Genomic DNA, 25,723 nt, shown 5'->3' with positions numbered 1-25,723 from the left:
AACCTTTCCAGATCCTGTTGCAGCAGCATAGTGTCAGTAGTGTCCTTGACAACCCTGCCAACCTTTGTATCGTCTGCAAACTTGGACATTAAGCTTGATATACCATCATCAATATCATTTATAAATACAGAAAACAATAATAGACCCAACACTGAGCCCTGAGGGACTCCACTAATAACATTAGTCCACGATGAGCAGTGTCCATTGATTACCACTCTCTGTCTTCTCCCCCTCAACCACCCCTTTATCCATAGCAGCAATTTGCCTCCAATGTCACACTGCTCCAATTTGTGTAGCAGTCTTCCATGTGCAACAGTATCAAAAGCCTTTCTAAGATCCAAGTATATAATATCAAAGTTATTCCCTGCATCCAGTTCTTTTGTGACTGCATCATAGTATCCAATCAAATTGGTCAGGCAAGACTTCCCCTTAACAAAACCATGCTGTGTCTGAGCTATAACTGAAGTCTTCTCTAAATGATCCTGCAGTGCTTCTTTAACCAGTGCCTCCATTAATTTTCCTGGAACAGAAGTTAAGCTCACAGGTCTATAATTACTTGTGTCAGCCTTTGATCCTCCTTTGTGAATTGGGGTGACATTTGCACATTTCCAGTCTATGGGTACCTCCCCTGAGTCCAAGGAAGCTCTCATAATTATGGCTAAGGGTTTGCTTACTTCCTTTGCTGCCTCCTTTAATATAACTGGATAGATCCCATCCACCCCGGGTGCCTTTCTTGTGTTTATCTTCAACAGTTTATCCTCCACTTTACTCCCAGTTATTTCAAGATTCTGTAGCTTACTGCTAGAGTTGAATACACCTCTGGCATTCCACTTGCTGAATAACTCCTCATGTGTGAATGTCGATGCAAAATATTCATTTAGTTTGTTAGCTACCTGAGCAGGATCATCAACAGTTGACCCATCAATATCAAGTGGACCAATCTGATTCATCCCCTTCCTTCTAGAGTTTACATAAGTAAAGAACTCTTTGCTGTTTTTATTTGCATCCCTTGCCAAGGATTTCTCGTAATCTGCCTTCGCCTGCCTAACCTCCTTTGTAACTTGGTTGCATATCAGCTTGTATCTATCATAGGCTTCTGTGTCATGTGTTAATTTGTAAGTATCCCATGCATTTTTCTTCTCTGCCATATGCCTCATTAGTTCATCTGACATCCATTTTGGCCTAAACCTTGAACAATATTTCTTAGTTGGTATGTAAAGCCTAGTAGCTTCCAAGATAAGTTCTTTGAATGCTTCCCATTTTGAATTTTCTGTTGGTAACATCATCAGTTGGTCCCACTGTATAGAATTTAAATACTGTCTCAGTCCATCATAGTCGCCTTTACGGAAGCAATAACCCTTCCCTTTACCCCTAATGGTAGTTACCTCTTTGAGTAAATCCCACTTCAGCACACTGTGATCACTGCCACCTAGTGGTTCATTTATCTGCAGATTCTGTAAACTGCAATATCTGGGAAATTAAAATCTCCCATTATAAGACTCTCTGATTTACTGGCCCACTCTATTTCCCTGTACAGTTCCTTATTATACTCATCAGAGTCATTAGGCCTATAGCACCCTCCTACTCTCAATTTTGATCTCCCAATGCTTATGTCACACCAAACTGACTCGACACTGCACTGTCCAGCGATGTCGACTGGCTTCACTTCCTTGGATTTTATGTGTTTCTTAACTAATATCATAACCCCTCCCCCCTTCCTATCCTGTCTATCCTTTCTGTAGACGTTGTACTCCCCAAATTGCAGTTCTGCATCCCTTATATCTGTGTGACACCACGTCTCTGATATCCCAACAATATCTGCCTTTGATGTTTTGAGCAATACCTCAAATTCATCAAATTTATTTACTAAACTCCTAGCATTGGTGTACACACAAGTATACCTGCACCTGTTTCTATTCTTAGCTACCCTAACACAACCCATGTGTTTACTTGTACCGCAATGGCTCCCAGCAGTCTCTGAAATACCATGCATCTTGTTTTTCAGGCTTCTGCTCATTCTAATAGAAGCAGTGCAAGAATCTCTTTCACCTCTGCCAGTGGCTACTGTCAATCTATTGGTCTTTGTCTCCCCCCAAGCTAGCAGTTTTCCGACCCACCTAACACTGCCTCGATAGCATCAGCAAATATTCTTGCACCCTTTCTATTTAAGTGTATCCCATCCCTGTAGAAGCGATCTCTCCTGTTAACAAGTACAGTCCATGCTGAAAAAAATTCTACCCCTTGAGCCTTGCACAATCTTTCCAGGGCCGAACTGATCGACAAGGCTCTCATCATATACTCCCTCCTATCGTGTCTGGGCAGAATTGCAGTCACTTTCAAATTCAACCCTAATTCTCGGCTTTTGTTCAGCAGTGACCTGTACTTGTTAAGTAATTCTGCCGGTCTCCTACTCTTAATATTATTAGTGCCAACGTGTACAAATATATCACCTTTTGTGCCCTTAAAAGATGATATTCGCTCTACAACGTCATCAACCTTTGCCCCTGGCAGACATACCCTGTTCCTGTTCCACCTATCTTTTTTACAAAGCATGTTCCCCGTTTCCCTGACAATAGAGTCACCAACAACTACTAGTTCCTTCGGGACCAGCGCATTCTGCCTTGGGGGTTGCCTCTGTGTCACGCAATGCCCAAGTGCAAGCTCTGGCGTTGATGTGGGCAGCTGAGAGCTTGATGGGCCCCTCAATTTAGTTTCTTCGAGGGCATCCACCCTGTCCTTCAAGCTCTCATATAGGCCCACAAGAACGCCGAGTTGTTGCCTGATATCGATACACTCCTTGCATCGCGCGCACACACAAAGACATCCCCCATGGCAGTATCATGTCCCGTACCCGATTGCTCTGCAAACATCAAGCAAACAGTGCATTTTATAAGGCTGTGAGTCAGAGGACAACTGCCCCCCTCAGTTCTGCTCTGAGCCACAGCACTTCCATTAGCTTGAGCCTTTTGCTTTGCTGCTCTGGTCTGAGTCATGATTCTATTAATTTATTAATTAATTATAATTAATTATGTTATGTTATTAATTATGTTAAATATAATGAATTATATTACGTTTGTAATCTAAGTCGTTATATGTATTTATTTAAACGTACAATTTAACTGCTAACGAAGTTCAACTAATGCTATCGTATCACAATGGCGGGAAATTTACGAACGGTAGCGTAGTTGAAACACGTAGAAACTCTCACCGATACTTTTATGCAATTACAAGGCCGAGTAAAGAATAAATACACCAAATTAATCAGAAAATCACAAAATAATGTTATACTACTAAATTTAAATCAAAAGTTTTAGAAAAACAATAATTTCAAATCAATAAATAAGAAAAATCCACTTAGCAGCTTTGAACACAACCGTCTCTAGTAGCCTCGTCAGCAGACTCTCCCTTATATAAATAAAAAATACCTGATAGCCTTCATCAATATCATTAATAAATACTGAAAAACAAAGGACATAGCAATTAACCCTGAGGATTCCATTAATAACATTAGTCCAGAAGGGCAGTGCCCACTGATAATCACTCTTGTCTTCTTCCACTCAGCCATTCCTTTATCCGCATCAGTAACTTTCTCTAATGACACACTGCTCAAATTTGTGCAGCAGTCTTTTATATAGAACAATATGAAAAGCATTTTTGAAATATAAGTATATGATGTAATTCACTAAAAAGCCTCTGTGGTCAGGAAATCTATCCATAACACTAACTCTGACCAATTATAACTTAATAAACATAAGTGAAATAAAATACACATAAAATAAAATAAATAAGTAAAATCGACTGTAGAGTATAGATTAAAATTGTTAAACTCTTACTACTATAAAACTGAATAATATTACAAATAAAATAAAATAAATAAGTAAAATCGACTGTAAAGTATAGATTAAAATCATTAAACCGTACTACTATAAAACAAACCTTCGGCAGCATCTGCTGCCTTCCTCAACATAAGTAGTGCTGCATCGACAATTCATTATAAAGCACTAAGCCTTCCGAGCAGACCCAGGATGTACTATGGTACCCACGCATACTCCATTTCCCATATGTTAGCATCGGAAGTGGCACGGGGCTGTACAACCTTAAAACGTTCATCCCTATCCAGGATAATGGTCTCAAACAGTACATTAATCCTACAACCCTTATCCCCATTCAAACTAAGATCACCCAAGGAACAAATCCTTAGGCTCTCCAGCCACTTCCAGTTCCAGAAACCTTCTACCTTATCTGTAATTACAGCTCCTTCAGCTATTATACCATGCCCGGTTTCCCAGGCATGTTCCGCCACGGCCGACCCCGAGACATTAGCCAACCTAAGCACCCTACTATGCATCCCCAGTCTATTGCGTAATCTGCGCTTAGTCTCACTTACATAACATCTCCCACAATCCGGGCACTGAATTTTATAGACAACCGCTCTGTTGTCAACTCCCACAACAGGGTCTTTAACTGCTGCCATCACCATGCGCAGCTTCCGGGTCGGAAGTTGCACATAACGTAATTGGTATGACTGTAAAATGCGGGCTATTGGCTGCGACACACCCGGATAGTAGGGAATGTACGCAGTGGAGCCAGCTACCCCCTCCTCCCTCCGAGTACCATGTCCACAACAACCTTCAATCACGTTCCGGGGGTATCCACATCTCACAAGGTCAGCTGTGACCTGCTTGATTTCCTCCTCCCTATCCTCTGAGGAAGAGCAGTGCGACCAAGCCCTGCTCATTAAAGCCCTAAACACACTCTTCTTATGACCTCCAGTCTGGGCAGAACCAAAATGAAGGGAGCCACTATTAAGCCAATTGAGAACCTCTGGCCCACGTCCCCTATGTAGTATAGCGAACGTATCGTCCACACCCACAGGTGTAGTGGACCAGAGGAACTCAACATCCTATCCTCAAATTCTTCCATTGCTAAATTAGCAATGATTGTTCTAATAGGTGAACTCATAGCTACACCCTGGATCTGCTGATACATCACACCTGCAAATACCATAGTGGTGCTGGACAAACACAAGCTAACACCTTCACATATGTCCTGTACACTCAAATTCATCCTATCTCTCAAAGTATTATCGCCCTCCAAGGCCGTTTGCCGATCCACTGGAATGCACATGAATAACGACACCACACCAAATGATATCAAAATTTCTTCTTCTTCAATGTTCTGATCTTAGGCAAACCGTATAAATTCCTGACTATTCCTCACTGCCCAGCCAGTCTGGCCCAAAACAGGAGAAACCAAACCTGCCAAGAATCTGGAAAGGGCGTGCGTCAGGCTGCCCACAAATGATACAATCGGCTTCAAAGGTACACCTACCTTATGGGCTTTAGGTAAACCATAGAATCTGGGTAATTTGCAACCTGACGTACACAACGTCCAAGAGGTTGCGTCGATTTTACTTATTTATTTTATTTTACTTGTAATTTTATTCAGTTTTATAGTAGTACAAGTTTAACGATTTTAATCTATACTTTACAGTCGATTTTACTTATTTATTTTATTTTATTTGGATTTTATTTCACTTATGTTTATTAAGTTATAATTGGTCAGAGTTGATGGCATCAATTATGGATATACAATGTAATATAAGTATATGGGTAGCAGTAACCTCAGAGTAATGTACCAACTGTGCAGTACTACACTCAGGGTAGTGGAGAATGAAAAAGACCTGGAATAACTGTCCAGTCAGATATGAAGTTTTCTGAGGCTGCCAGAGTACAGCTCATGGGGATCTTGTCAATGATATACAGGAATTTTGCTAGCAGGGATAAGGAAGTGATTATCCCTTTGTATAAGGCAATGGTCAGCCCACACCTTGAGTACTGCATACACTGGCATGAAGGCCTCATTTTAGGATGTAGAGCTGGTGGAACGAGTACAGAGAAGGGCAATGAGATTGGTGATTACGAACCTGAGGGGTGGGGATAAATTCAAATTGAGGAAAGACAGTTGTAGAATAGATATGCGGAAATTTGCCTTTAGCCAGCAGGTGGTTGATTGCTGGAACAACCTTCCAACTGTCATCGTGAAAGTTTACAGATTAAATTATTTAAAGGAAGAATTGGATAAACTTTTGGTACAAATGGATGGGTGAAATGGGAAGGGTTTTTTTTTTTTTTTTGGCTGATGTTGTATAAGCTAAGCTACTTCTGTGCATCATGTGCATCATATGCCTCTGCTAATGTCAAAATAAATCATTTTTTGCATCCAGTTCCTTTGTTATTGCATCACAGTATCCAATCAAATTGGCCAGACAAGATCATCCCTTAATAAATCCATGCTGTGACTGCTATATAACTGCATTCCTGCCTACTGTCATTCATAACATCTGGCATTAATATGATTCACTCACCCAGGTTACAGAGAATCTTTAACACTTTATTCTGGACAGCACGAATGCAACCTGGAATGAACTTTTTCGAGGAATTTGGAAGTTTGTAAAAACTGAAAACTATGTACACAAATGCTTTTAAATATCAATTTTTTTTTTTGTATACTACCTTTATAAGTGAACATCACAGCAGAATTATTGTCAAAATAAAATTAAAATTTTTGTTTTAATACAGAACAGCATTCAGGTGCTATATCGAAGATGGAACAGTTGTTAATAATATGGATGGAAAATCAGATTCAGAAGCGAGTACCCCCGAGTCTAATGACCATTCAAGCAAAAGCAACAAGTATTTATAAAGATAAAGGTAAGTACGGAAAACCCAAAGCGATAAAAATTATAAAGAAAAATTGAAAAAAAAGAAAAAAAGAAAAAATTGACAATTTCGCTCTATTACTAAGCTATTTATCTCTATAAAAGGTCATTTTTATAATGGAAATTGCACTACCCTTTCATCGTTATTATATGTTCCGTTATAAGAATCAATTTTGAACACCTTTGTCATATTTTTCGAAAACACATTTCTGGAGCAGTCACTACCATAAAACAAAACAGAAAAGCCCTAGTAAACTCTATCTTACTGCATTTGCGATAATACTGATAACTGCAATTGTGTGGGTTTTTATGCTATTATGGTGAAATGTGTTCCCCTTCACTGAAATCTTCAGAAACTTCTCTTCATTCCTATTTACATATTACAATGATGAAGGGAAAGCAACCAATGAAAAGTACGAGTGGTGGTAGTGCCAGGAAATGAAACAAAATTGATTTAGAAATGAAGATGAAAATGATTAAGAAGTACGAAGCAGGACAAAGTTTGTCATCTATTGCAAGGGAATTAGGTCTCGCTGCTTCAACAGTGAATACTATTTTAAAGGATAGTCCCCATATAAAGGAACATGTCAAAGGATCAATGCACTTAAGATCAACAGAGATCACAAAACAGCATTCAGATGCTATATCGAAGATGGAACAGTTGTTAATAATATGGATGGAAAATCAGATTCAGAAACAAGTACCCCTGAGTCTAATGACCATTCAAGCAAAAGCAACAAGCATTTATAAAGATCTCGCTGCTTCAACAGTGAATACTATTTTAAAGGATAGTCCCCATATAAAGGAACATGTCAAAGGATCAATGCACTTAAGATCAACAGAGATCACAAAACAGCATTCAGATGCTATATCGAAGATGGAACAGTTGTTAATAATATGGATGGAAAATCAGATTCAGAAACAAGTACCCCTGAGTCTAATGACCATTCAAGCAAAAGCAACAAGCATTTATAAAGATAGTAACAAATGGGCCTGGTGTGCTGGGGTCCATGGTTAAAAATATATACATACAATGACAACCCAGTTTAATGTAATATAATAAAATATATAATAGGTAGTAGTAGTTTTCAAGACTAACGAGTCTCTTTTTCAACTGATTTAAATACAACGGATAAGTGCAATGAGCTGAGAGTGAGGCATGTTATTCATTTTCTATTGTTGTTGCATGGACGTGCGCTGTTTTACTCCAGTATTTATCCAACATTAAAATGGTTGTCTCTAGGATGGGGTGTAGACGTATGCCTTTGTGGCGGTTTATCGCCTTTGGATTTTAATATGTTAAGTGCCTCTAGCCATAGGCGGTGGCGAAACTGTCGCGAGTGGTCTACTATTTCAAAGTCACGTTTGGGATCGAGATCGCGGTTGGTGGCCCAAAAATGTTCCGTGACTGCAGACTGGTCAGTTTCAACAAGCCGGATTGCTCTGTCATGTTCCGTAAGGCAATCTTGGAGACATCTTGATGTTTCTCCTATGTAGCAGATGTCACAGTCTCTACAGGTGATGCGATATACTGCATTGCTGCGTAAGAGAGGTGTGACAGGGGTCTTCACACTGGAGACACGTGAACATAGGTTTCTGCAGGGTAGCTGCACGCATTTGATGTTGTAATTTCTGAGGATTTTGGAGATCCATCCCGACACATCTGGATAATAGGGAATGTAGGCGGATGGTATAACATCCCACCGAATCCCGCCTTCAGTTGAAGGCAGACCTAACCAAATGTGGTTATCCATCCCGTGTGCTACAGGTGCCTATTATAGGCCTATGGCTAGAGACACTTAACATATTAAACAATCCAAAGGCAATAAACCGCCACAAAGGCATACATCTACACCCCATCCTAGAGACAACCATTTTAATGCTGGATAAACACTGGAGTAAAACAGTGCACGTCCGTGCAACAACAATAGAAAATGAATAACGTGCCTCACTCTCAGCTCATTGCACTTATCCGTTGCATTTAAATCAGTTGAAAAAGAGAATCGTTAGTCTTGAAAGCTACTGCTACCTACAGTCAGTCCTCGTATAGCACGATAGTTGTGTTCCTAGAAACTCTCTTGCAATGCAAAATCGTGCAATATAAACAACAGGCCCTATGGGAAAAATACGGTTAAGTGCCGACCACCCAATATTGAACACACATTTGTAACCAAAACATTACCAAACACAATAAATAATCGTAACAAAATACTTACGTATTTTATTACGACTATTATGTAATAAAATATTGCTAATGCTTTTGCTTCTATCGTAAGCAAATTTGTTTTTTGTTTGATTTTCTATCCAAACAGATGGCAGCCGCTCCATCTCTTCCAATTCTTTGTGTCTTAATCTAATGGATTTTAATTACACTTTGAGTTGTTCCTGCTATGAAAGTTGTTTTTATTTTCTCTGCATTCTTTGTAATTCTCGGCATTGCCTCATTCAGGTCTGTAGCACGTGCAATATCACATGGTCTTTCATTTCGCTCAAAGTGTTTCACAATTTCAAATTTTTTCTCTATCGACAGACTGGCAATAAGCCTTACCGGGGAAACCCCAGTGGGCTGGAGGCCGGTGTGATTTTGGCCATAAACCATAGTAAGAGGCCACTATAAATTTTCCAGGGTAACAATTTTTGACCCAGTCCGCCACTGTTCATCGATATTGCTTTTCTTTTTCTCTCTGAATCTGTAGTGTCTTCACCAGGACGCTTCCTTTTCACACCTTTTAAGTATTTTACTCATTTTTAGGGAATAAAGCACAATTACAAAATGAGGAGGCATGCTTGATACACGTAAACAAAGCTGTGCGCGTGTAGCAACTGAATAAACAACATCGTAAAGGCAGAGACACACTATTAACACCTCACTGGCTCACATTTTACTAAAGCACATTTCTGGTGGTTACTACCATAAAACAATAAAAACAATTTCCAGTTGCGTTCCTGCTAGTGGAATCTGTTATAAACTGGTAGTAAACTCGATCTAATTGCATTTGCGATTATACCGATAGCTGGAATTGTGTTGATTTTTACGTTATTATGGTGAAATGTGTTTCCCCTTCACTGATATAAAAAACATAAATACATTTTCAGAATCTTCTCTTCCTTCCTATCGTGTTGCATTTGGTTGGGGTGATTCTGCGTTTGACTGCCATTTCCAAAACACAAAGGCGAATCGTGCATAAGTGAATCGGTTCGAATTATATAAGATATCGTTCCCCTATTTATAAATCGTGTATGATCGAATTTGTGTAGTGTAAACACATGTTATACGAGGACTGACTGTATTATATATTTTATTATATTACATTAAACTGGGTTATCATTGTATGTATATATTTATAAAGATATTAAGGATAAGTACGGCAAACCCCAAGCCAAGTTCATGGCAAGCAATGGGTGGTTTAATAGGTTCAAGCATTGCACTGGTTTCCACAACATTAAAGTATACGGCGAAGTCGCCAGTGCTGATTCTGCAGCTGCAGAGAAATTGTGAAGTATTGGAAAAAATTATTGATGAAGGCGGCTATTCAATGCAGCAAATTTTTAACGTTGACAAGACTGTGCTGTATTGGAAAAAAATGCCGGATCGAACTTACATTGCCAAAATACAATGTCAGGTGTCACGGCATCAAAAAGATAGGGCCACGTTCTTGCTTGGAGCTAATGCAGGTGAAGATTACAGATTAAAACCACTGCTTGTGAACCATTCTGGAAATCCTTGTGCATTTAAGGGCAACAATAAAGCTGCCCTATCCGTGCATTTCTGATTGAACCAGAGAGCATGGATAACAATATCTCTCTTTGAGGATTGGTTTAAATGCTGCTTCATTCCCGAGGCTGAAAAATATTGTAAAGACAACAACGTTCCTTTAAAGATTTTGCTTCTATTAGATTTTGCTCCTGGACATCCTATGTATTTAGATGATTTCAATTCGAATGTGAGAGTCATATTTCTACTGCCAAACACGACTTCACTCATCCAACCTATGAATCGGGGTGTTATTTCGAATTTAAAAGCATACTATTTATGCAATTTCATCAGGTATTGTCTACAGTAGATGATGAGAAAAATTTTACGTTAAGAGACTTTTGGAAATCTTACAATATTTACCATGCCATCTTAAACATTAATAAGGCCTGGGCATAAATTACTAGAAGTTGTTTAAATGGCACATGGAAGAAAATATGCCCACGGCACGTAAAAGTCTTTGAAGGATTTGAAAAAGACAAATCATATGAAGAGGTTACAGATAAGATTACAGAGCTACTTCAGTTGGAGGTTGATGCCAAAGATGTGGAGTGTTAATAGAGGAAGAAGAGAAGGAATTATCTAACGAAGAACTTATTGACTTGTAGGCAGGGATAGTAAAAGAAAATGCTGATGAAGTTCAAGATGAACCAAACGAGGATCCGAGATGCTTCATCGCCAGAGAGATGGCAATGGCATTTCGTGAATGGCGAGGTGTAAGAAGATGGATCCTGACAGTGAACGATTCTTTAAAGTTAACAGAGGGGTGAATGATATGCTTGCTTGCTACAAAGAAATCTACGATGAAAAGAAAAACCCACAGTCCAGTCATCCATTAATATGTTCTTCGTAAGGTTGAGTGGCTGACCCCTTCTAAATCTCCACAGCGGCATACTTATCAGCTGAAGATGTCGATTCTGGCAATGATGCTCGAGAGGTAAAACTTACCGACATTATGCATGTCTCCTCTCTTTTTTTGTAATTTTATAATTTTGAAATTTTTTCTTAAATTGCACACTTTTGGAATTTTTCCTGCACATGAGATAAAAAGTTGAATAAATACAATAAATAATTCCATTTACATGTTCGTCGAACATTTCTTTTTTTGATTCAATCAATTCAGCGAGAACAGTTGTGAGTGATGCACAAGCATGGGGTTAATTTCGACTTGTGTAGCTTTCCATGGAATGCAACCCTTACGTAAGTCGGGGAGTTCCCATATATATATTATGTTGTATTCAGTTTCAGCAACTTTTGGTTCCAAATTCCAGAGAATTTCTTGAACTTGGGCTTGTGGGGCTTGCACAAACAGCCTACACCGTCCTTTGTCAACCACTCAATGTAAATATAAAAACAGTTATCATTTGATAGCATCTGCTTCTCTGCACAGTTTTCAAGAGAATGCACGCACGCACGCAAGCAAGCAATTTGTTATTACTGTGTTGTTTTGAAAGTTATTTCAACACATTAGCAAAGGCCCAATGCAGCTGAGTCATCAAGGTCAAGGGTCAGTAACACATCATGCATTGAAGTGGATCACTGTTCAAGCCTGGATGCCTGCTAAATATTGTTACTGATTGTGTTCAACGCCAAAATTAATTGTAAACTCCCCTTACCTACTGGTCATGCCAGAGTATAAACAGAACAACTGCAGTCTGTGAATTTTATTCACCAGTGTATAAACTGACATCATTTAACCATTTCTTCACCCAAAAAATGTATTACAGATGAAATATAAATCTGTGCTGCATAACTACAGCTAAATTGCCACCTGTATATTATCTGTTTAAGAATGAAATCAGTGGACAAAATAGTGTATGCATTTAGTTAAGTACTGACTTTAGGGAAATAAAGCACCACAAGAGTTTCAATTTTTTTTTGGACTTGCTATAATTTATGATGGCCTTGCAATTTTCATTTTAATCTCCTTTGTAAATACAAAACAAGATTACTTAACATACCTTTAGAGAAGGAAGAAATTCTTGTAAGGTCACAATGTTACCACTGATGTCCATTTGATTAAAACGCCGAAATACAATTACACGCATTCCGATAATGTCCCCATGAATAACCTTTATAAATGAAAATAAAAAGAAACTTTTCACATTCAGAGATTTATATTTCCAGACCATGTATCAAATAAACAAATAAATAAAAATATATAAAATTCATAAATAGGATATTAATCAAAAATTAATACTTCCAAAGCAATTCAACTATAAGGAAAACAAAAAAAATTGAAAAATTAAATTTAAATATTGTCTTTCCTAGGCAAAATTATTTCCCATCTTCAAGGACTAGAAAATTACAAAAAAAAAACAAAAAAAAAAAAAACACACTTTTATTACAATTAATTTACTTTCATTATTCTATATCTCTTTCATGAAGAAACATACATAAAAGCAACACTACAGAAAAGTCTGAATTTCTGTTGAATCAACATTAATCACAGAACCAATTGGTTTGCAAAAATAATCAACAATATTTAAAATTTGGTTAGTAAAAAACAAAGTTAAAAATTATTAATTTTTATTAGGAATAACAAAATTAAAATGTCATTTCTAAGCTGAATTCACTGACAGACTAGTTGTTTTCAAACTTGTCTGAAGTGGCAGAAAGCACTACAAAGCATTCAAGCAGTAAAGCACTCCATTCCTCATAATTCAGTTCTATTAACCTGCACACAATGCCATTAAATGAGCAACTTAGTTCTCTTCATTTGGTAAGTGCACAGTATGGTATACAAATTAGCACACAAGGAATCACCTCTATCTTTCTCAAATAACAAAGTAACCAGTATCATCTATTTAGAGCACCTTGACAATGCCATTATCTCTGGTCTTCAAAGACTGGGAAATTTAGAAGGTTCATTCTTTCAACAAAATGTGCCTTCACACATTAAATATTGTAGTATTGAATTTCTTTCAGAAAATTTCAGCAACCATGTATTGTGAACTGTTTTTCAGTAAGGTTTAGGTAGTGTCGGTTAAGATCACCAATAATTAAAATTAAGAATTAATTTCAATTATTTTAATTCCTGAATTAAGATGATCTAGAAAACCAGAATCACCTTATATGATAAAAAAACAGGACATTTATCAGTATTAGAATGGCCAACTGATTTACTGCATCACCCGCCATCTTATCATGTTCTACGTAGGGCCAGTAAGTACCCAAGTTATCCTTGAACTTCTCAAAGCTCCTAATGATATACCTTCATCAATACTGATGAAGGTATATCAGGCTTAATGTCGAAGTTTGCAGATGATACAAAGGTTGCAAAGGTTGTTAATGACAGTAATGGTAGTGTGCTACTGCAACAGGATCTAAAAAATTTGAGCAGATAGGCTGAGAAGTGGCAACTGAAGTTTAACATTGACAAATGCAAAGTACTGCATATGGGTAGAAGTAATTCCAGAGAAAAGTATCAACTGTGTGGTACTGCACTTAGGGTGGTAGAAAATGAAAAAGATCTGGGAGTAATTGTGCAGTCAGATATGAATTTTTCTGAGCAATGCAGGCAGGCTGCCAGAGCAGGTCATGGGGTATTGTCAATGATATACAGGAATTTTGCTAGTAGGGAAAAGGAGGTGATTATCCCTTTGTATAAGGGAATGGTCAGGTCAGGTCAGGCCATGCCTTGAGCACTGCATACAGGTCTGGAGGCCTCATTTTAGGAAGGATGTTGAGTTGCTTGAGTGTGTGTACAGAGAAGGGCAACAAGATTGGTGAAGGGAACGAAGGGGTCTTCTTACCAAAGAAAGGCTTAAGTTCTGCAAATTGCAGCAGCTGGAGCACCTGCAAGGTGATCTGACTGAGGAGTTAAGGCCTTGAATGAGTTGAGCACGCTGAATTCTGATGGGATTCTTCCGCTTGCTCAGATTACGAACCTGAGAGGGCATACATAAATTCAAATTGAGGAAAGACAGTCGTAGAATAGATGTGAGGAAATTTGCATTTAGCCAGCAGCAAGATTATAATTCTAGTGCTCATTTTACTCAATTTCCTTTAGGTCAGGGTTACCAGATGCTGAAGCCATAATTGGGACAATAAGAACTCTGTAATATGCTCAGGTAATATGCACTCTAAAAATGCAACAGAAATATTTATAAAAAAGAAAATAGTTTAATATATTGTAAAATAATTATACTAACATATCTGAGGAATAATTAAGCATTATTGAAATAAAATAAATCAGTAACAGAAGGCTTTACTCAATCATATTCATTTGAACCCTGCTCTAATCATATATTGAGTAATAAAATCTTTATTACCTATATACGTTAAATTCATACAATATAATGGTATTAATGGTTTTAATCCAGATGGTTTCTTCCACCTGCCAAATGAATATTGATAGGACAAGGTAATATTTTTCAATCCATTTTGGCAGGAAGTTTTAATTTTGTTTTCTGATGGATTTGACATAAAATTTTGACATGATGGATTTTTTATGATATCATGCTTAATTAGAGCTAATTTTACACCAAATAAGCAGTAGTTACAGTGAGTTATCCCACTAGGTAAACCACCATTGATGCAATGGATGCTGTGATTTATGGTGTTCATGCATGTTTCGTGTTGTTTCTGTCATGTTCACTACTCTCATACTGTTCAGAAATTAAAAGAACATTACAGAAGTTCATGTTGTTTGTAATGTGTAGTAATGAATAATCACAGATAATTTCTGTCAAATACTGCAGCAATCCACCAGTGAATTGCGCTGTTCAACTCTATTGATACAAGCAAAATGGAAATCTCCCAGTGTCTGGTTCTTTTTTTTTTTTTTTTTTTCCTCATATGCAACAATAAATAAATAAATAATAATAATAATAAAAAAAAACAAACAAATAAAAAATAAAAATAAATAAAAACTACAGCTCTTTTTGTAATCTATAAAAGTTTTGTTCAATCAGGGTAGATGCCTATATATGGAACAATCGTTGAAGGAAAACAAAAATAATCATTCCTAAGGGTGAGGTTCAAATAATTCATTATTTCTTTCAAATATAACTGATAACAAGGGCAGGAGAGTGTTGCTGCATTTTCTGATTATATTCTTATATGATCAGAAAATGCATCTGCTGCCAAAAAAGGAGAGGAAAAAACTGAACCATGGGGAAAACCAGCACTAGCGAAGAAGTTTGAAGACAGATGTTTGTTTGTTGTTTGTTATTTGGTTTTTAGGAGCATTAGCAACTAAGGCCATATTGCTCCGGGATATGCGGTGGTCATTCACTGACCTTTCCGCACCCTTTGTATTTGGTGGTGGCGGGCTCGAACCCCGGTCTAATCAAGAAGCATGTGCTATGCACTGCTGCTCCTTCCCACCTGGCTACGAAGGCGCCTTAGAAGACAGAGCACCATCTACCATCACTTACAGTGAGCGAAAAAACTGGATACCCAATTACAAAAAAACAGTTGGCAAACCATAAGATGGAAGCTTATTTAGACCTTTATGCCAAACATGGTCAAAAGCAGTTGCTTAAGTTTCACCTAACTTTTTCACTGAATTTGTCCACAGGTGACTAACATTTTAAGCCAGTATATCAGCAGTGGATCGACAATTACGGAATATATACTGACAATAATTGTTCAGATAGAAGGTTTATAGATAGTTTAGGAATTGGTAGTTGATGGATTTCTCCATTATTTTAGAAAGAGTAAAAGTGCAATGGGATGATAATTGGATGGGAAAGATTTGTCACCCATTTTAGGAACTGGCTGGATATCAGCAAATTTCCAAGCAGAAGGGAAAACACCTTTGTAATAAGAAAGTGTAAAATAGAATAGGAGTAAGCTGGTTTGGGGAACAAGGAGAAAGAGCACTATGAACTGGTGCTTTCTTTGCATCAAGACTTTAAAATTCTTCTGATAGCCTTTGACAGAAGACCACAGAAGGATGGTCTTCTGTCAAAAGAACAGAAGAAAGACCACAGATGGAGAGTACTGGGAATGATAAAGAGATGATTTGCCAAGATCATCAATACATGAGTTAGAAAAAAAGAAGGATCCTAGAAGGTCAGCTTTATCTTTAGCTGATGTGGCAACAGAATTATCTTGTTTTTTATCAATGCATCAGCAACTATGGCTATGACGTGGCAAAACCAGGTCAAATAAAAGAGCAGATTAATGCGACCTAAGGAACTAGGTCACTACGTCAAGATGTATGGTAATAAAAATATGTGAAAAATTTATAAAACAGTAACTTTTAAGTGTAGAAATATTTAAACATTTTAAATAACTAAAAACAGTGATAAATTGATATTGTCAAATAAAATCTGACTGCGTGTATAAGGCTCAGTCTGATGGCTAAAAGTAGTAAAATATAAACAACTTTTCATGTCTATAAAGCAGACACTCATATAAAATATGTCTTGTAGTTAAAAAGAGTCACACTGCTCACATAGGAGAGTCATCTGCCCTCAGCAGTAATGAATGAGTAAGATGACTGTGTCCAATGCAGAGGCAAGAACAACTTCCTCTCTGTGATTCCTGTGCAGATTAGACTGCCCAGTTTAATTACAAGCTTCATCTGAGAGAGCTTGTTCGTAACCTGCCCATGCCAACTTCTAAATACATGTAAAAATATTTAAACATTTTAAATAACTAAAAACAGCTGATAAATTGACACTGTCAGATAAAATCTGACTCAATGTATAAGGCCCAGTCTGATGGCTAAAAGTAGTAAAATATAAACAACTTTCGTGTCTATAAAGCAGACACTCAGATAAAATATGTCTTGTAGTTAAAAAGGTGTTACATTGTTCACACATAGGAGAGTCATCTGCCCTCAGCAGGAATGAATAAGTAAGATGACTGTGTCCAATGCAGAGGCAAGAACAACTTCCTCTATGTGGTTCCTGTGCAGACTGGACTGCTCAGTTTAATTACAGGCTTCATCTAAGACAGCTTGTTCGTAACTTGCCCATGCCAAGATTGTTGCCACTGGGAGAGTAATCTTTTGCATATTAATTGCTTGTAATCTGCATTCTGGGGTTGTGGTAACCTGGCTGCAGCGTCAGCCAGTTCATTACCCTTAATTCCAGTTTGGCTTGGGATCCAACAGAAACAGATATCAAAAGAACATTCAGAAAGAGAATATAACATTTGCTGGACTTGGGTCAGGAATGGATGAGGATTATATATCTCATTCCTGATAAAGTCTGTATCACCATACACATTTGGTAGTTGTGTGTTTTAAGGTGGCCCAAGGCTAATTCAATAGCATATGACCCTGCTGAGTATATGTTGCATATGTCAGGTAACTTCTCAGATATAATGTTATTTGGGAAAATGGTGGTAGACCTGACAGATAACTCTGACCTCGAGCCATCAGTGAAAACAGTATTTGGCTTGGTGAACAGCACAGAGTTGTTAGTAGACAGAGTTTGGAGAAGTTGCAAGGTGGTGTTTGAGCACACCAGGGTGGAAGTAGTTGCCTTGTTGATAGAGCAACATTGTCTACTATTATGTTAAGCTCTCTGAGCAGCTCTTGAATACCACACGAATACCAAAGGGATGTTTGGCAGTCTGACAGGTGTTATACACTTCCCAACTCTGGCTCAAAAGCAGGTGTCCAAGTGGGATGGTCTGGCAAGGATTTTCGTTTTAAAATGTAGACACAACTGTTTCCTATGAAGCAACAGCAATGGCTCACATGCTTCAACATAGAGACTTTGGATTGGAGATGTTTAAAATGCTCCAGTGACAACATGAATCGCCTGTTGGTGGATGGGGTCCAACCATCGGAGTACACTGAGTCTAACAGATGTATATACCTGGGACCCGTAATTTAACTTAGACCACGAGTGCAAGATAGAGGTGCAATAAAGTGTATCAGTCAGCACCCTAAGAGTTAGATGAGATTGCACGTAGGACATTCAAACCTCTCATGCACTTCACACATAGTTGACAGATGTTTTGTAGAAAGATCAACTTTCTATCAAATAGAGCCTCAAAAATCTAGTCTGAGTTACTACTGGAATAGCATTTTGCCCTAATCTCAGTTCAGATTCAGAGTGAAGATTGTACTTGCAGAAAAAGTGTAAAAAGGGTCTTTTGCAGGGAGAACCTGAAGCCATTATTCACAGCCCGTGAGCTCAGGAGGTCAATGGCATGTTGCTATTGTCTTTCCATTACCCTCAGGTTGCAGGATTGAGAGAATATGCTAAAATCATCAACATAGAGGGCCCAGTTTACAGTTGCAGGAAGTTGTTCTGTGATGGAATTCACTTTGATGGCAAAAAGCATAACACTTAAAATTGATCCTTGAGGTACTCCCTCCTCTTGGCTAATAGGCCGAGAGAGAGGATAGATCCTGCAAAAACTTGGAAGGAATGAAGGGATAAAAAGGTATTGTGACTTCTAAAGCTGATGCTAGAACAATAGGACGGTAGTCCATTGGGATTTGGGGATCTTTTCCCAGCTTAGGAAAGGCAAGCACAACTGCCTTATGCCAGGATTCTAGCAACTCCTCTTCTAGAGAGATCCTATTGTACAGAAAGAGCAACTGGTCCATGGATTTAGCTGACAGGTTTTGATCATTTCATAATAGATGAGATCTGGTGCAAAGCACTTGTCTTGGTGAGAGACTGTTTTTAACTCTTCTATAGTGAAGGGCCCATTATAAGGACATAAATCCTTAGATTTGAAGTTAATTGGCTGCTTTTTGTGTTTGTCTTTGAGGACCAGGAACTCTGGGGAGTAAGAGGATGTTGAAGAGATGGTGGCAAAAGTCTCTCAAGAGCATTAGCTATTGCAGTTAGATCTGCAATAATGCATCCATTATATTCCAGGACCAACAAAGGGCCGACCGGGCTAGCAAGGTGGGTAAAGTGCCTGCCTGGCAACCCAAAGGTCACGGGTTCAAATCCCACCTTGGACTTGGATCACAGTAAAATGCAAAAATTCTGGGAAGTGCATTATGGCCACAGAAGCCGATGCGCCAACAACAAAAAAAAAAAAAAAAAAAAAAAACGACCAACAAAAGGTGCAATGTATACTTCCCATTCATTTTTTGGATTTTGTCTCAAACAACTAATGATAGTTGACCTGATAATAGTGGATCCATAATTTCTTTTGGCTCTGAGGTGAATATAGCATGCACATTTGAAGGCTAAGAAATTGGCTGTGGTAGGATATCACTGAAATATCCCATTAGCTTTGTTTTGTGCCTCCTTTTTTGCTGCTGTACATTCAGCATTCTACCAAGGTTTTGGAAATGGCAGAATCCACGTAAATGTTTCTGGAATTGTAATTGCAGCTGCATGAACAATGTTTTCTGTAGTGTATGCCACTGCATCAGCGATAGGCTCGTGACTGACTTTCCAGTCAGCCTCATCAATCTTCTACTACAGTAACCTAAGAGGAAGACTCAGTCGAATCAGGGTGGTTATCATGGGAAAGTGATCACTTCCATACAGATTCTCCTCCACCTCCCAAGTAAGTGAAGGGAGGAGACAGAAAGAGCAATGGCAGAAGATGTACAGGTAAGCATGCAGATGGTGTTCCGACATTTAGAAGAGACAGGTCATTGTCAGTGAGCATATGCTACACGACTTGATCCCTTCCACTGATTACATCCATCAAAATCCCCAAGAAGTAAGAAAGGGGGAGGCAACTGCATTACAAGATCATTAAGGTCTTTCTGGGAGATATCAGTCTTGGGTGTCAAGTAAACCAAACAAATTGTTAGTAAAAACCCAATAAGGAGAATTGCCACCGCTTCTATGTTGGTGGAGAGCGGAATAGGTTGAAATGGGGTGTGGTTGCCCCATAAGGTAGCAACTCCCCCCATGAGCATGTCCATTCCCAGTTCTATCCTTACGAATGATAGTAGTATTGTGGAAGGAAGAGTTTTCATTTGCTTTCAAGTATGTCTCCTGTAAGCAAAAGCAAATTGGCTCATGCTTCCTATGCAGGAGGGCCTTAATATCATCATTGTTTTGCTGGAATCCAAGACAGTTCTACTGTACGATTTTAGCCATTATTTTGGCTTGATGGGCCCATTAGGTAGCTTCTGAAGTGCAGAAGTTGTTCCAAAATCTTTTGGGATAGTATGAATGCTGTCCTGTGTCTATCTCCTCCTTTGCAAAGAGTTCCAAGTTTTAATCATCTGGTACCTCCTTCTCCTCAACATCCACATTTTCTTGGGAACTAGGGGGATACCCCAGGAAAAATTATCTGAATCTGTGTCACTAGTTATAATTGAGTTTGACTAAATCAGGCCTGGGTAAACGTTTGGGCTGAAGGGCCACAACAGGAATTCAAAAAGGCGGGCTGCACGTAAAATACTATTTTTAGATATATGTTATTTGTTAACACGAAGAAGAAATATAACATAAAAAAATTATTCTCTAACAACCAAGAATTTAATGAGATGAATGGAACTGTTTTACATCTTTTAATATTTTTTTAATTTTGGGTGTTAATTTTGTAGGTTGAGATTCTTAAAACTGCTTGTAAATGTTCATCGGTGATGCTTGATCGTAAAGAATTTTTATTTAGATTCATGATGGGAAATGTTTGTTCACATATATAGGTTGTGATCCAAAAATAACCAACATTTTTCGGGCAAAATCTTTTTAAGTTCATCGAATTAAAGAGCATTGTAAAATTTACAGATTTCCTAACGACGGTGCAATTCCCTTAAATCAGTATCACACTGCAGATCTATAATCTGAAGCTTTAGTTCACTCAGTGCACTATCAATTTCTATTGAAAATGGGTCGCGCACTATTGCTAAACTTGTCTCAAATTTTCGGAAGTCGCCAAATCTTTGTGAAAAGTTGTCATTCAAAGTGTTGATAATTTCACAATATTTTTCAAATTTATTTTCTGGAATCTTCAGCAACTTCATGGTTAGAAAAGTGGTCTACCTTGTTAATCAATAAATGTCGAAGGAACAACTGGAGTTTTAATTGAAATCCATTCAAACTTTTTACCATATCATGGGTGTATAAATTTTTCCCTTGTAACACGGTGTTGAAAGTATTTAAGTGTGTCACGATGTCCAGGGTAAACGCAAAATCACAAATCCAGTTATTATCAGTTAATTCGGGAAAGTCCATAATATTTTTCAGTTTTAAAAATAGAACGACGTCATCTTTAAGATCCCATACTCGCCGAAGAACTAAGCTAAGCCATTGAATTTGGCTATGGTAAGGAATATCTGTGTACTCAGATTCAATATCCTTGAAGAAAATTAATGAATTGTCTGTGTTTCAGGCCCCCTTGATCGTATTAAATTTACTAGTTTAATAATACAAGATGTGACATGTTCAACTTTTAACACATTTTTACATAATACTTGATGTATAATACAATGAATTATAATTAAATTATAATCAGGATAATTTTCACAAATTTTATCCTGAATTTTCTTTAACGCTCCAACATTTTTACCTGTCAAACTTGGTGCTCCATCAGTTGTTACGCTTACCATTTTGTTCCATTGTAAATTTTATCTTGTTAAGCATTTTTCAACATTTTCAAATATATCAGCTCCCATTGTTTGGTCTTTAAGAGATTCCATTGAAAGAAGCTCTTCAATAATTTCAAAATTAGAGGTACATCCACGTATGAAAATTAATAACTGCGCAGTATTCTTTTGGTCGTTACTTTTGTCGAGAGCTATCGAGTACCATATTATGGATTCTAATACTGATAATAATTGCCCATTAAAATTTGTATCGATACATTCAATTCTTCTTACTATGGTTCGCCGAGATAAACTTATATTTTCAAATTTGTGTTTAATGTCAGGACATATAATTCCACGAGCTTCAGTCATACATTCTTTAATATAGTCTCCATCACAAAAAGGCTTGTTGCTTTTTGCAATTATATGAGAAATAACAAAACTTGTCTCTACAGTAGCTTCTTGTTCCTTAGTTAGCCACGTAAACACATTTTGTTGTCTAGATAAATTTTTAATCAATTCATCAGCAGTTTTCTTTCTCACTTCCGGAGTTAAATTGGCACCATATTCGGAATGTTTAGTAGCGAAATGTCTTTTAATATTGTACTCTTTCAACACTGAGACACTCACAGGGCAGATGAGACAAATAGCCTCGTTATTTATGTTAGCAAAAAATTATTGTGTGTTCCACTCTTCGTTGAAGACACGATGCTCTTGTTGAATTTTTTGTTTTTTGTTCATTTTTAAAAGGGTGTAAATATTATTTTTTTATCGCTACTGGCACCAAGATGATAACCGAAGATAATGCAAAAAACTAACTGTGAGATGACTGTCAGAGAAAACAGATTGGAACTACGGCTGGTCAGCAGTCCTATCCCATTACTCCGCCACTGCAGCAAAGCCGTTGTCGTCATCACCGGTTGTCTGTTACCGTAGTTTCGCGCGGTTAGCTTATAATCGCAAATTATACCGTTATAAAAGCACCTGTTGGCTCGCGCACAATTTCAAATTCTATCTCAATTTGAACAATACAGAGATGATAAAATAACTTACAAGTCAACAAATTCTATAATGTATTACATATACAAATTTATTTTTCAAAAAGGCGTCACAAAATGCATAAAATAAGTAAACCTTTTTCGAAAATACAATTAAAGCTCGCGGGCCGCACAAAAATTTGCGATAGGCCGCGTGCCATAGTTTGCTTGGGCCTGGACTTTGACTGGGATCTATGAAAAGAAAAATACTTTTTTGTCAGATTTTAATTTAATGTGAAATTTGAGACAGCTTAACAAATCTTTCTAAAAGATCCAAATGTAATATAAATCCATTAATGAGGTGTTGAGTTTTTACGTAAAAATATGGATGGATGGATGGACAGACATGGTGAAGACAACAAGTACTTTATGAATTTGAAAACATGCCTAAGAACTTTTATCTCACAGGTGCTGAGTTCTTGTGAGGAAAAATGATAATTATAAAATATGCTGTTATTAAAAATGAGCATGCATAAAAATTTTCTGAGAAACCTACCTTAATAGTCCTCACTTTAGGCGTAGCTCTCTCAATATGTTGATTCACTTCAGCTCCTTGTTTCAGCTGTATACTGTATTCACACTTTGGTTGTAAACCTCTAATTCTGAAAGTACCATCCTGTTCACTGATAGCTTCTTCCTGATATTGTGAACATAAGGCATTACTAGTGCCAAGTGCCTCCACCACCACCCCTGGTTCAGCTTCTCCTGTCAAAGAGCTGACTACTCCATAACAGCTAAAAGCTACACGCCTTCCACTAATAAATTGGGGCAAAAAATTAGTAATTTTATAAAATTCATCACTCTTCTTAATATACTTATAACGATAGCATCTACAGTAATTGTAAAAAAATTAAACCTATGTTCACCTCATCAAAGTGTCTCTCTTATAACAAATAGTATTTTCACTAGAGAAACTTAGCTACTGGGAAGCCAATTAATAACAGCCTAATACACAAATATAAAAGCAAAATTAAACATTACATAAGAATTATTAAACACAGCAAAGGTGTAAGGAACATAGGCTTTTGCTACATTATTAAAAAAAAAAAAAAAAATTTGACTTCATAACCAATAACTACTTTTATTATACTTGTTCCAGTGCCAGAATGTACTGATTCAATTGCCCCTTAAATTTTCAACCTATCAACCTTGACCACCCATGGTACAGGTTGAAAAACTACTGACCAACAACTTGCTAAAGCCTAGCCTATTAATTTTCCCCTAATAGTTTGTATTTATACTTTCTCACACTGGTTTCTATCCCATTTTAGGAGCTCAGGTTGACCTTCATGAATAAAAAATTTCAATCCTGTATACAGCTGTGATTCTAGCACTGAATAGGCGCCTCCGTAGCCAGGTGGGAAGGAGCAGCAGTGCGTAGCATACGCTTCTTGATTAGACTGGGGTTCGAGCCCATCACCACCAAATACGGAGGATGCGGAAAGGTCAGGGAATGACCACCGCATATCCTGGAGCAATATGGCCTTAGTTGCTAATGCTCCTTAAAAAAAAAAAAAACCAAACCAAACCAAGCACTGAACCATCAGAAACTGCACTTTATAAATCTGATACACAGAGAGGCCATTTATAGCAAGAGCTGATGGACAGAAGCCACCCCTCTGCCTTCTGTCCTACAGCCACGTGAAGATTCTACTCTTATTTATTTGCACCCCCCCCCTCCAAGTCCTCGTACATCTCAACCAAATCCCACCTGAGATGCTTAGTTTCAAAGTTCTGTAATCCATTTATTCATACTCTCTTGTCACTATACTATTTTCACCAGATGAGTTCCCTGTCTTTGAACTATTTCAAGGAACTCGATTCTTTCTTCAAATGCTTTTTTTTTTACCTCCAGACCTGAACACAATATCCCAAATACAGTAACACCATTGACTTGTATAATGGAACAACAATCTCCTTCTCCCTAGATGGAGAGGTATAGAAAATCATTGGTAAGCCACCAAGCATCTTCCTGGCCATCTGCTTACACCACATGGTAACCTTCATATCATAATGCTAAAGTCCCTCTCTTCTCATTTCTGTCCTCTTGTGACAGTGTAGTGGTTTTGTCACTTGTTTGGAAAGGTCTGGATTTCGTTTGTCTATGATTTTTCTAAAGAATCTCTTCAGTCAGGATTGAAGTTAGCTGATCTCAGGTAGAGGGAATAGGGTCCTTCCATGAGTTACTCCAGATTTTTCAGCCCACATAACATGCAAATCTGCCTGTGACTTTCTCATTTACATCTTTCAGCTCTACTCCAGTTAGTGTATAAGTTATTTGCAAGTTATTATTTCTCAAATACATTTGGCAAAATTAAAGAATAATGGTAATTTCTAAAACCTTCCATGAAAGCTTGGTCAACAAAACCAGATGAGCTCAGCCTGACTTGCAACACTAACCACTCTGCGGATTTTCACATCACCTGAAAATTTCAATATTTTATTTTATTTCCTTGTCAATATCATTCAAGAAAACCAAAAACAAGAGTGGCACCATCACCATCACTTGAGGAACCCATTTTAACTATTTAAGAAGCGTAACCATTGTAAAAACCAATGGACAAGAGGAATCAGGCCACACCTATAGTACTGTATACAGCAGTGGTGTCCAACCTATGGCCCGCGAATAATTTTTATAACACCCGTGCGGAAACTGAACTAAAACAGCATCAATCGTACATGCCTGTACACTGCATGTACAGGCATGTACAAGCGTCCAGCTCGACTGTATCAAACATGTATATGTGGTTCAGTACAGTCATATGTATGCTAAATACAGTTATATATTT

General features: G+C 37.7%; 1 protein-coding gene across 1 annotated transcript in view; it reads right to left on the bottom strand.

Annotated features, from left to right (window-relative positions):
• Positions 1-25,723, bottom strand: part of LOC150091716 (BOS complex subunit NOMO3) — a 110,637-nt gene that overhangs the window by 12,962 nt on the left and 71,952 nt on the right. The window contains exons 6-7 of the mRNA XM_090369438.1: positions 23,431-23,689; positions 12,437-12,547 (exon numbers count right to left, since the gene is read on the bottom strand). Coding sequence (XP_090225564.1) covers positions 12,437-12,547; positions 23,431-23,689 — 370 coding nt within the window. The remainder of the gene's footprint in view (positions 1-12,436; positions 12,548-23,430; positions 23,690-25,723) is intronic.

This window comes from Mastigoproctus giganteus, chromosome 1, assembly GCF_048544385.1.
Source record: "Mastigoproctus giganteus isolate SK-2022 chromosome 1, ASM4854438v1, whole genome shotgun sequence".
Classification (NCBI taxonomy): domain Eukaryota; kingdom Metazoa; phylum Arthropoda; class Arachnida; order Uropygi; family Thelyphonidae; genus Mastigoproctus; species Mastigoproctus giganteus.
This window is presented reverse-complemented; position numbering and strand designations above follow the sequence as displayed.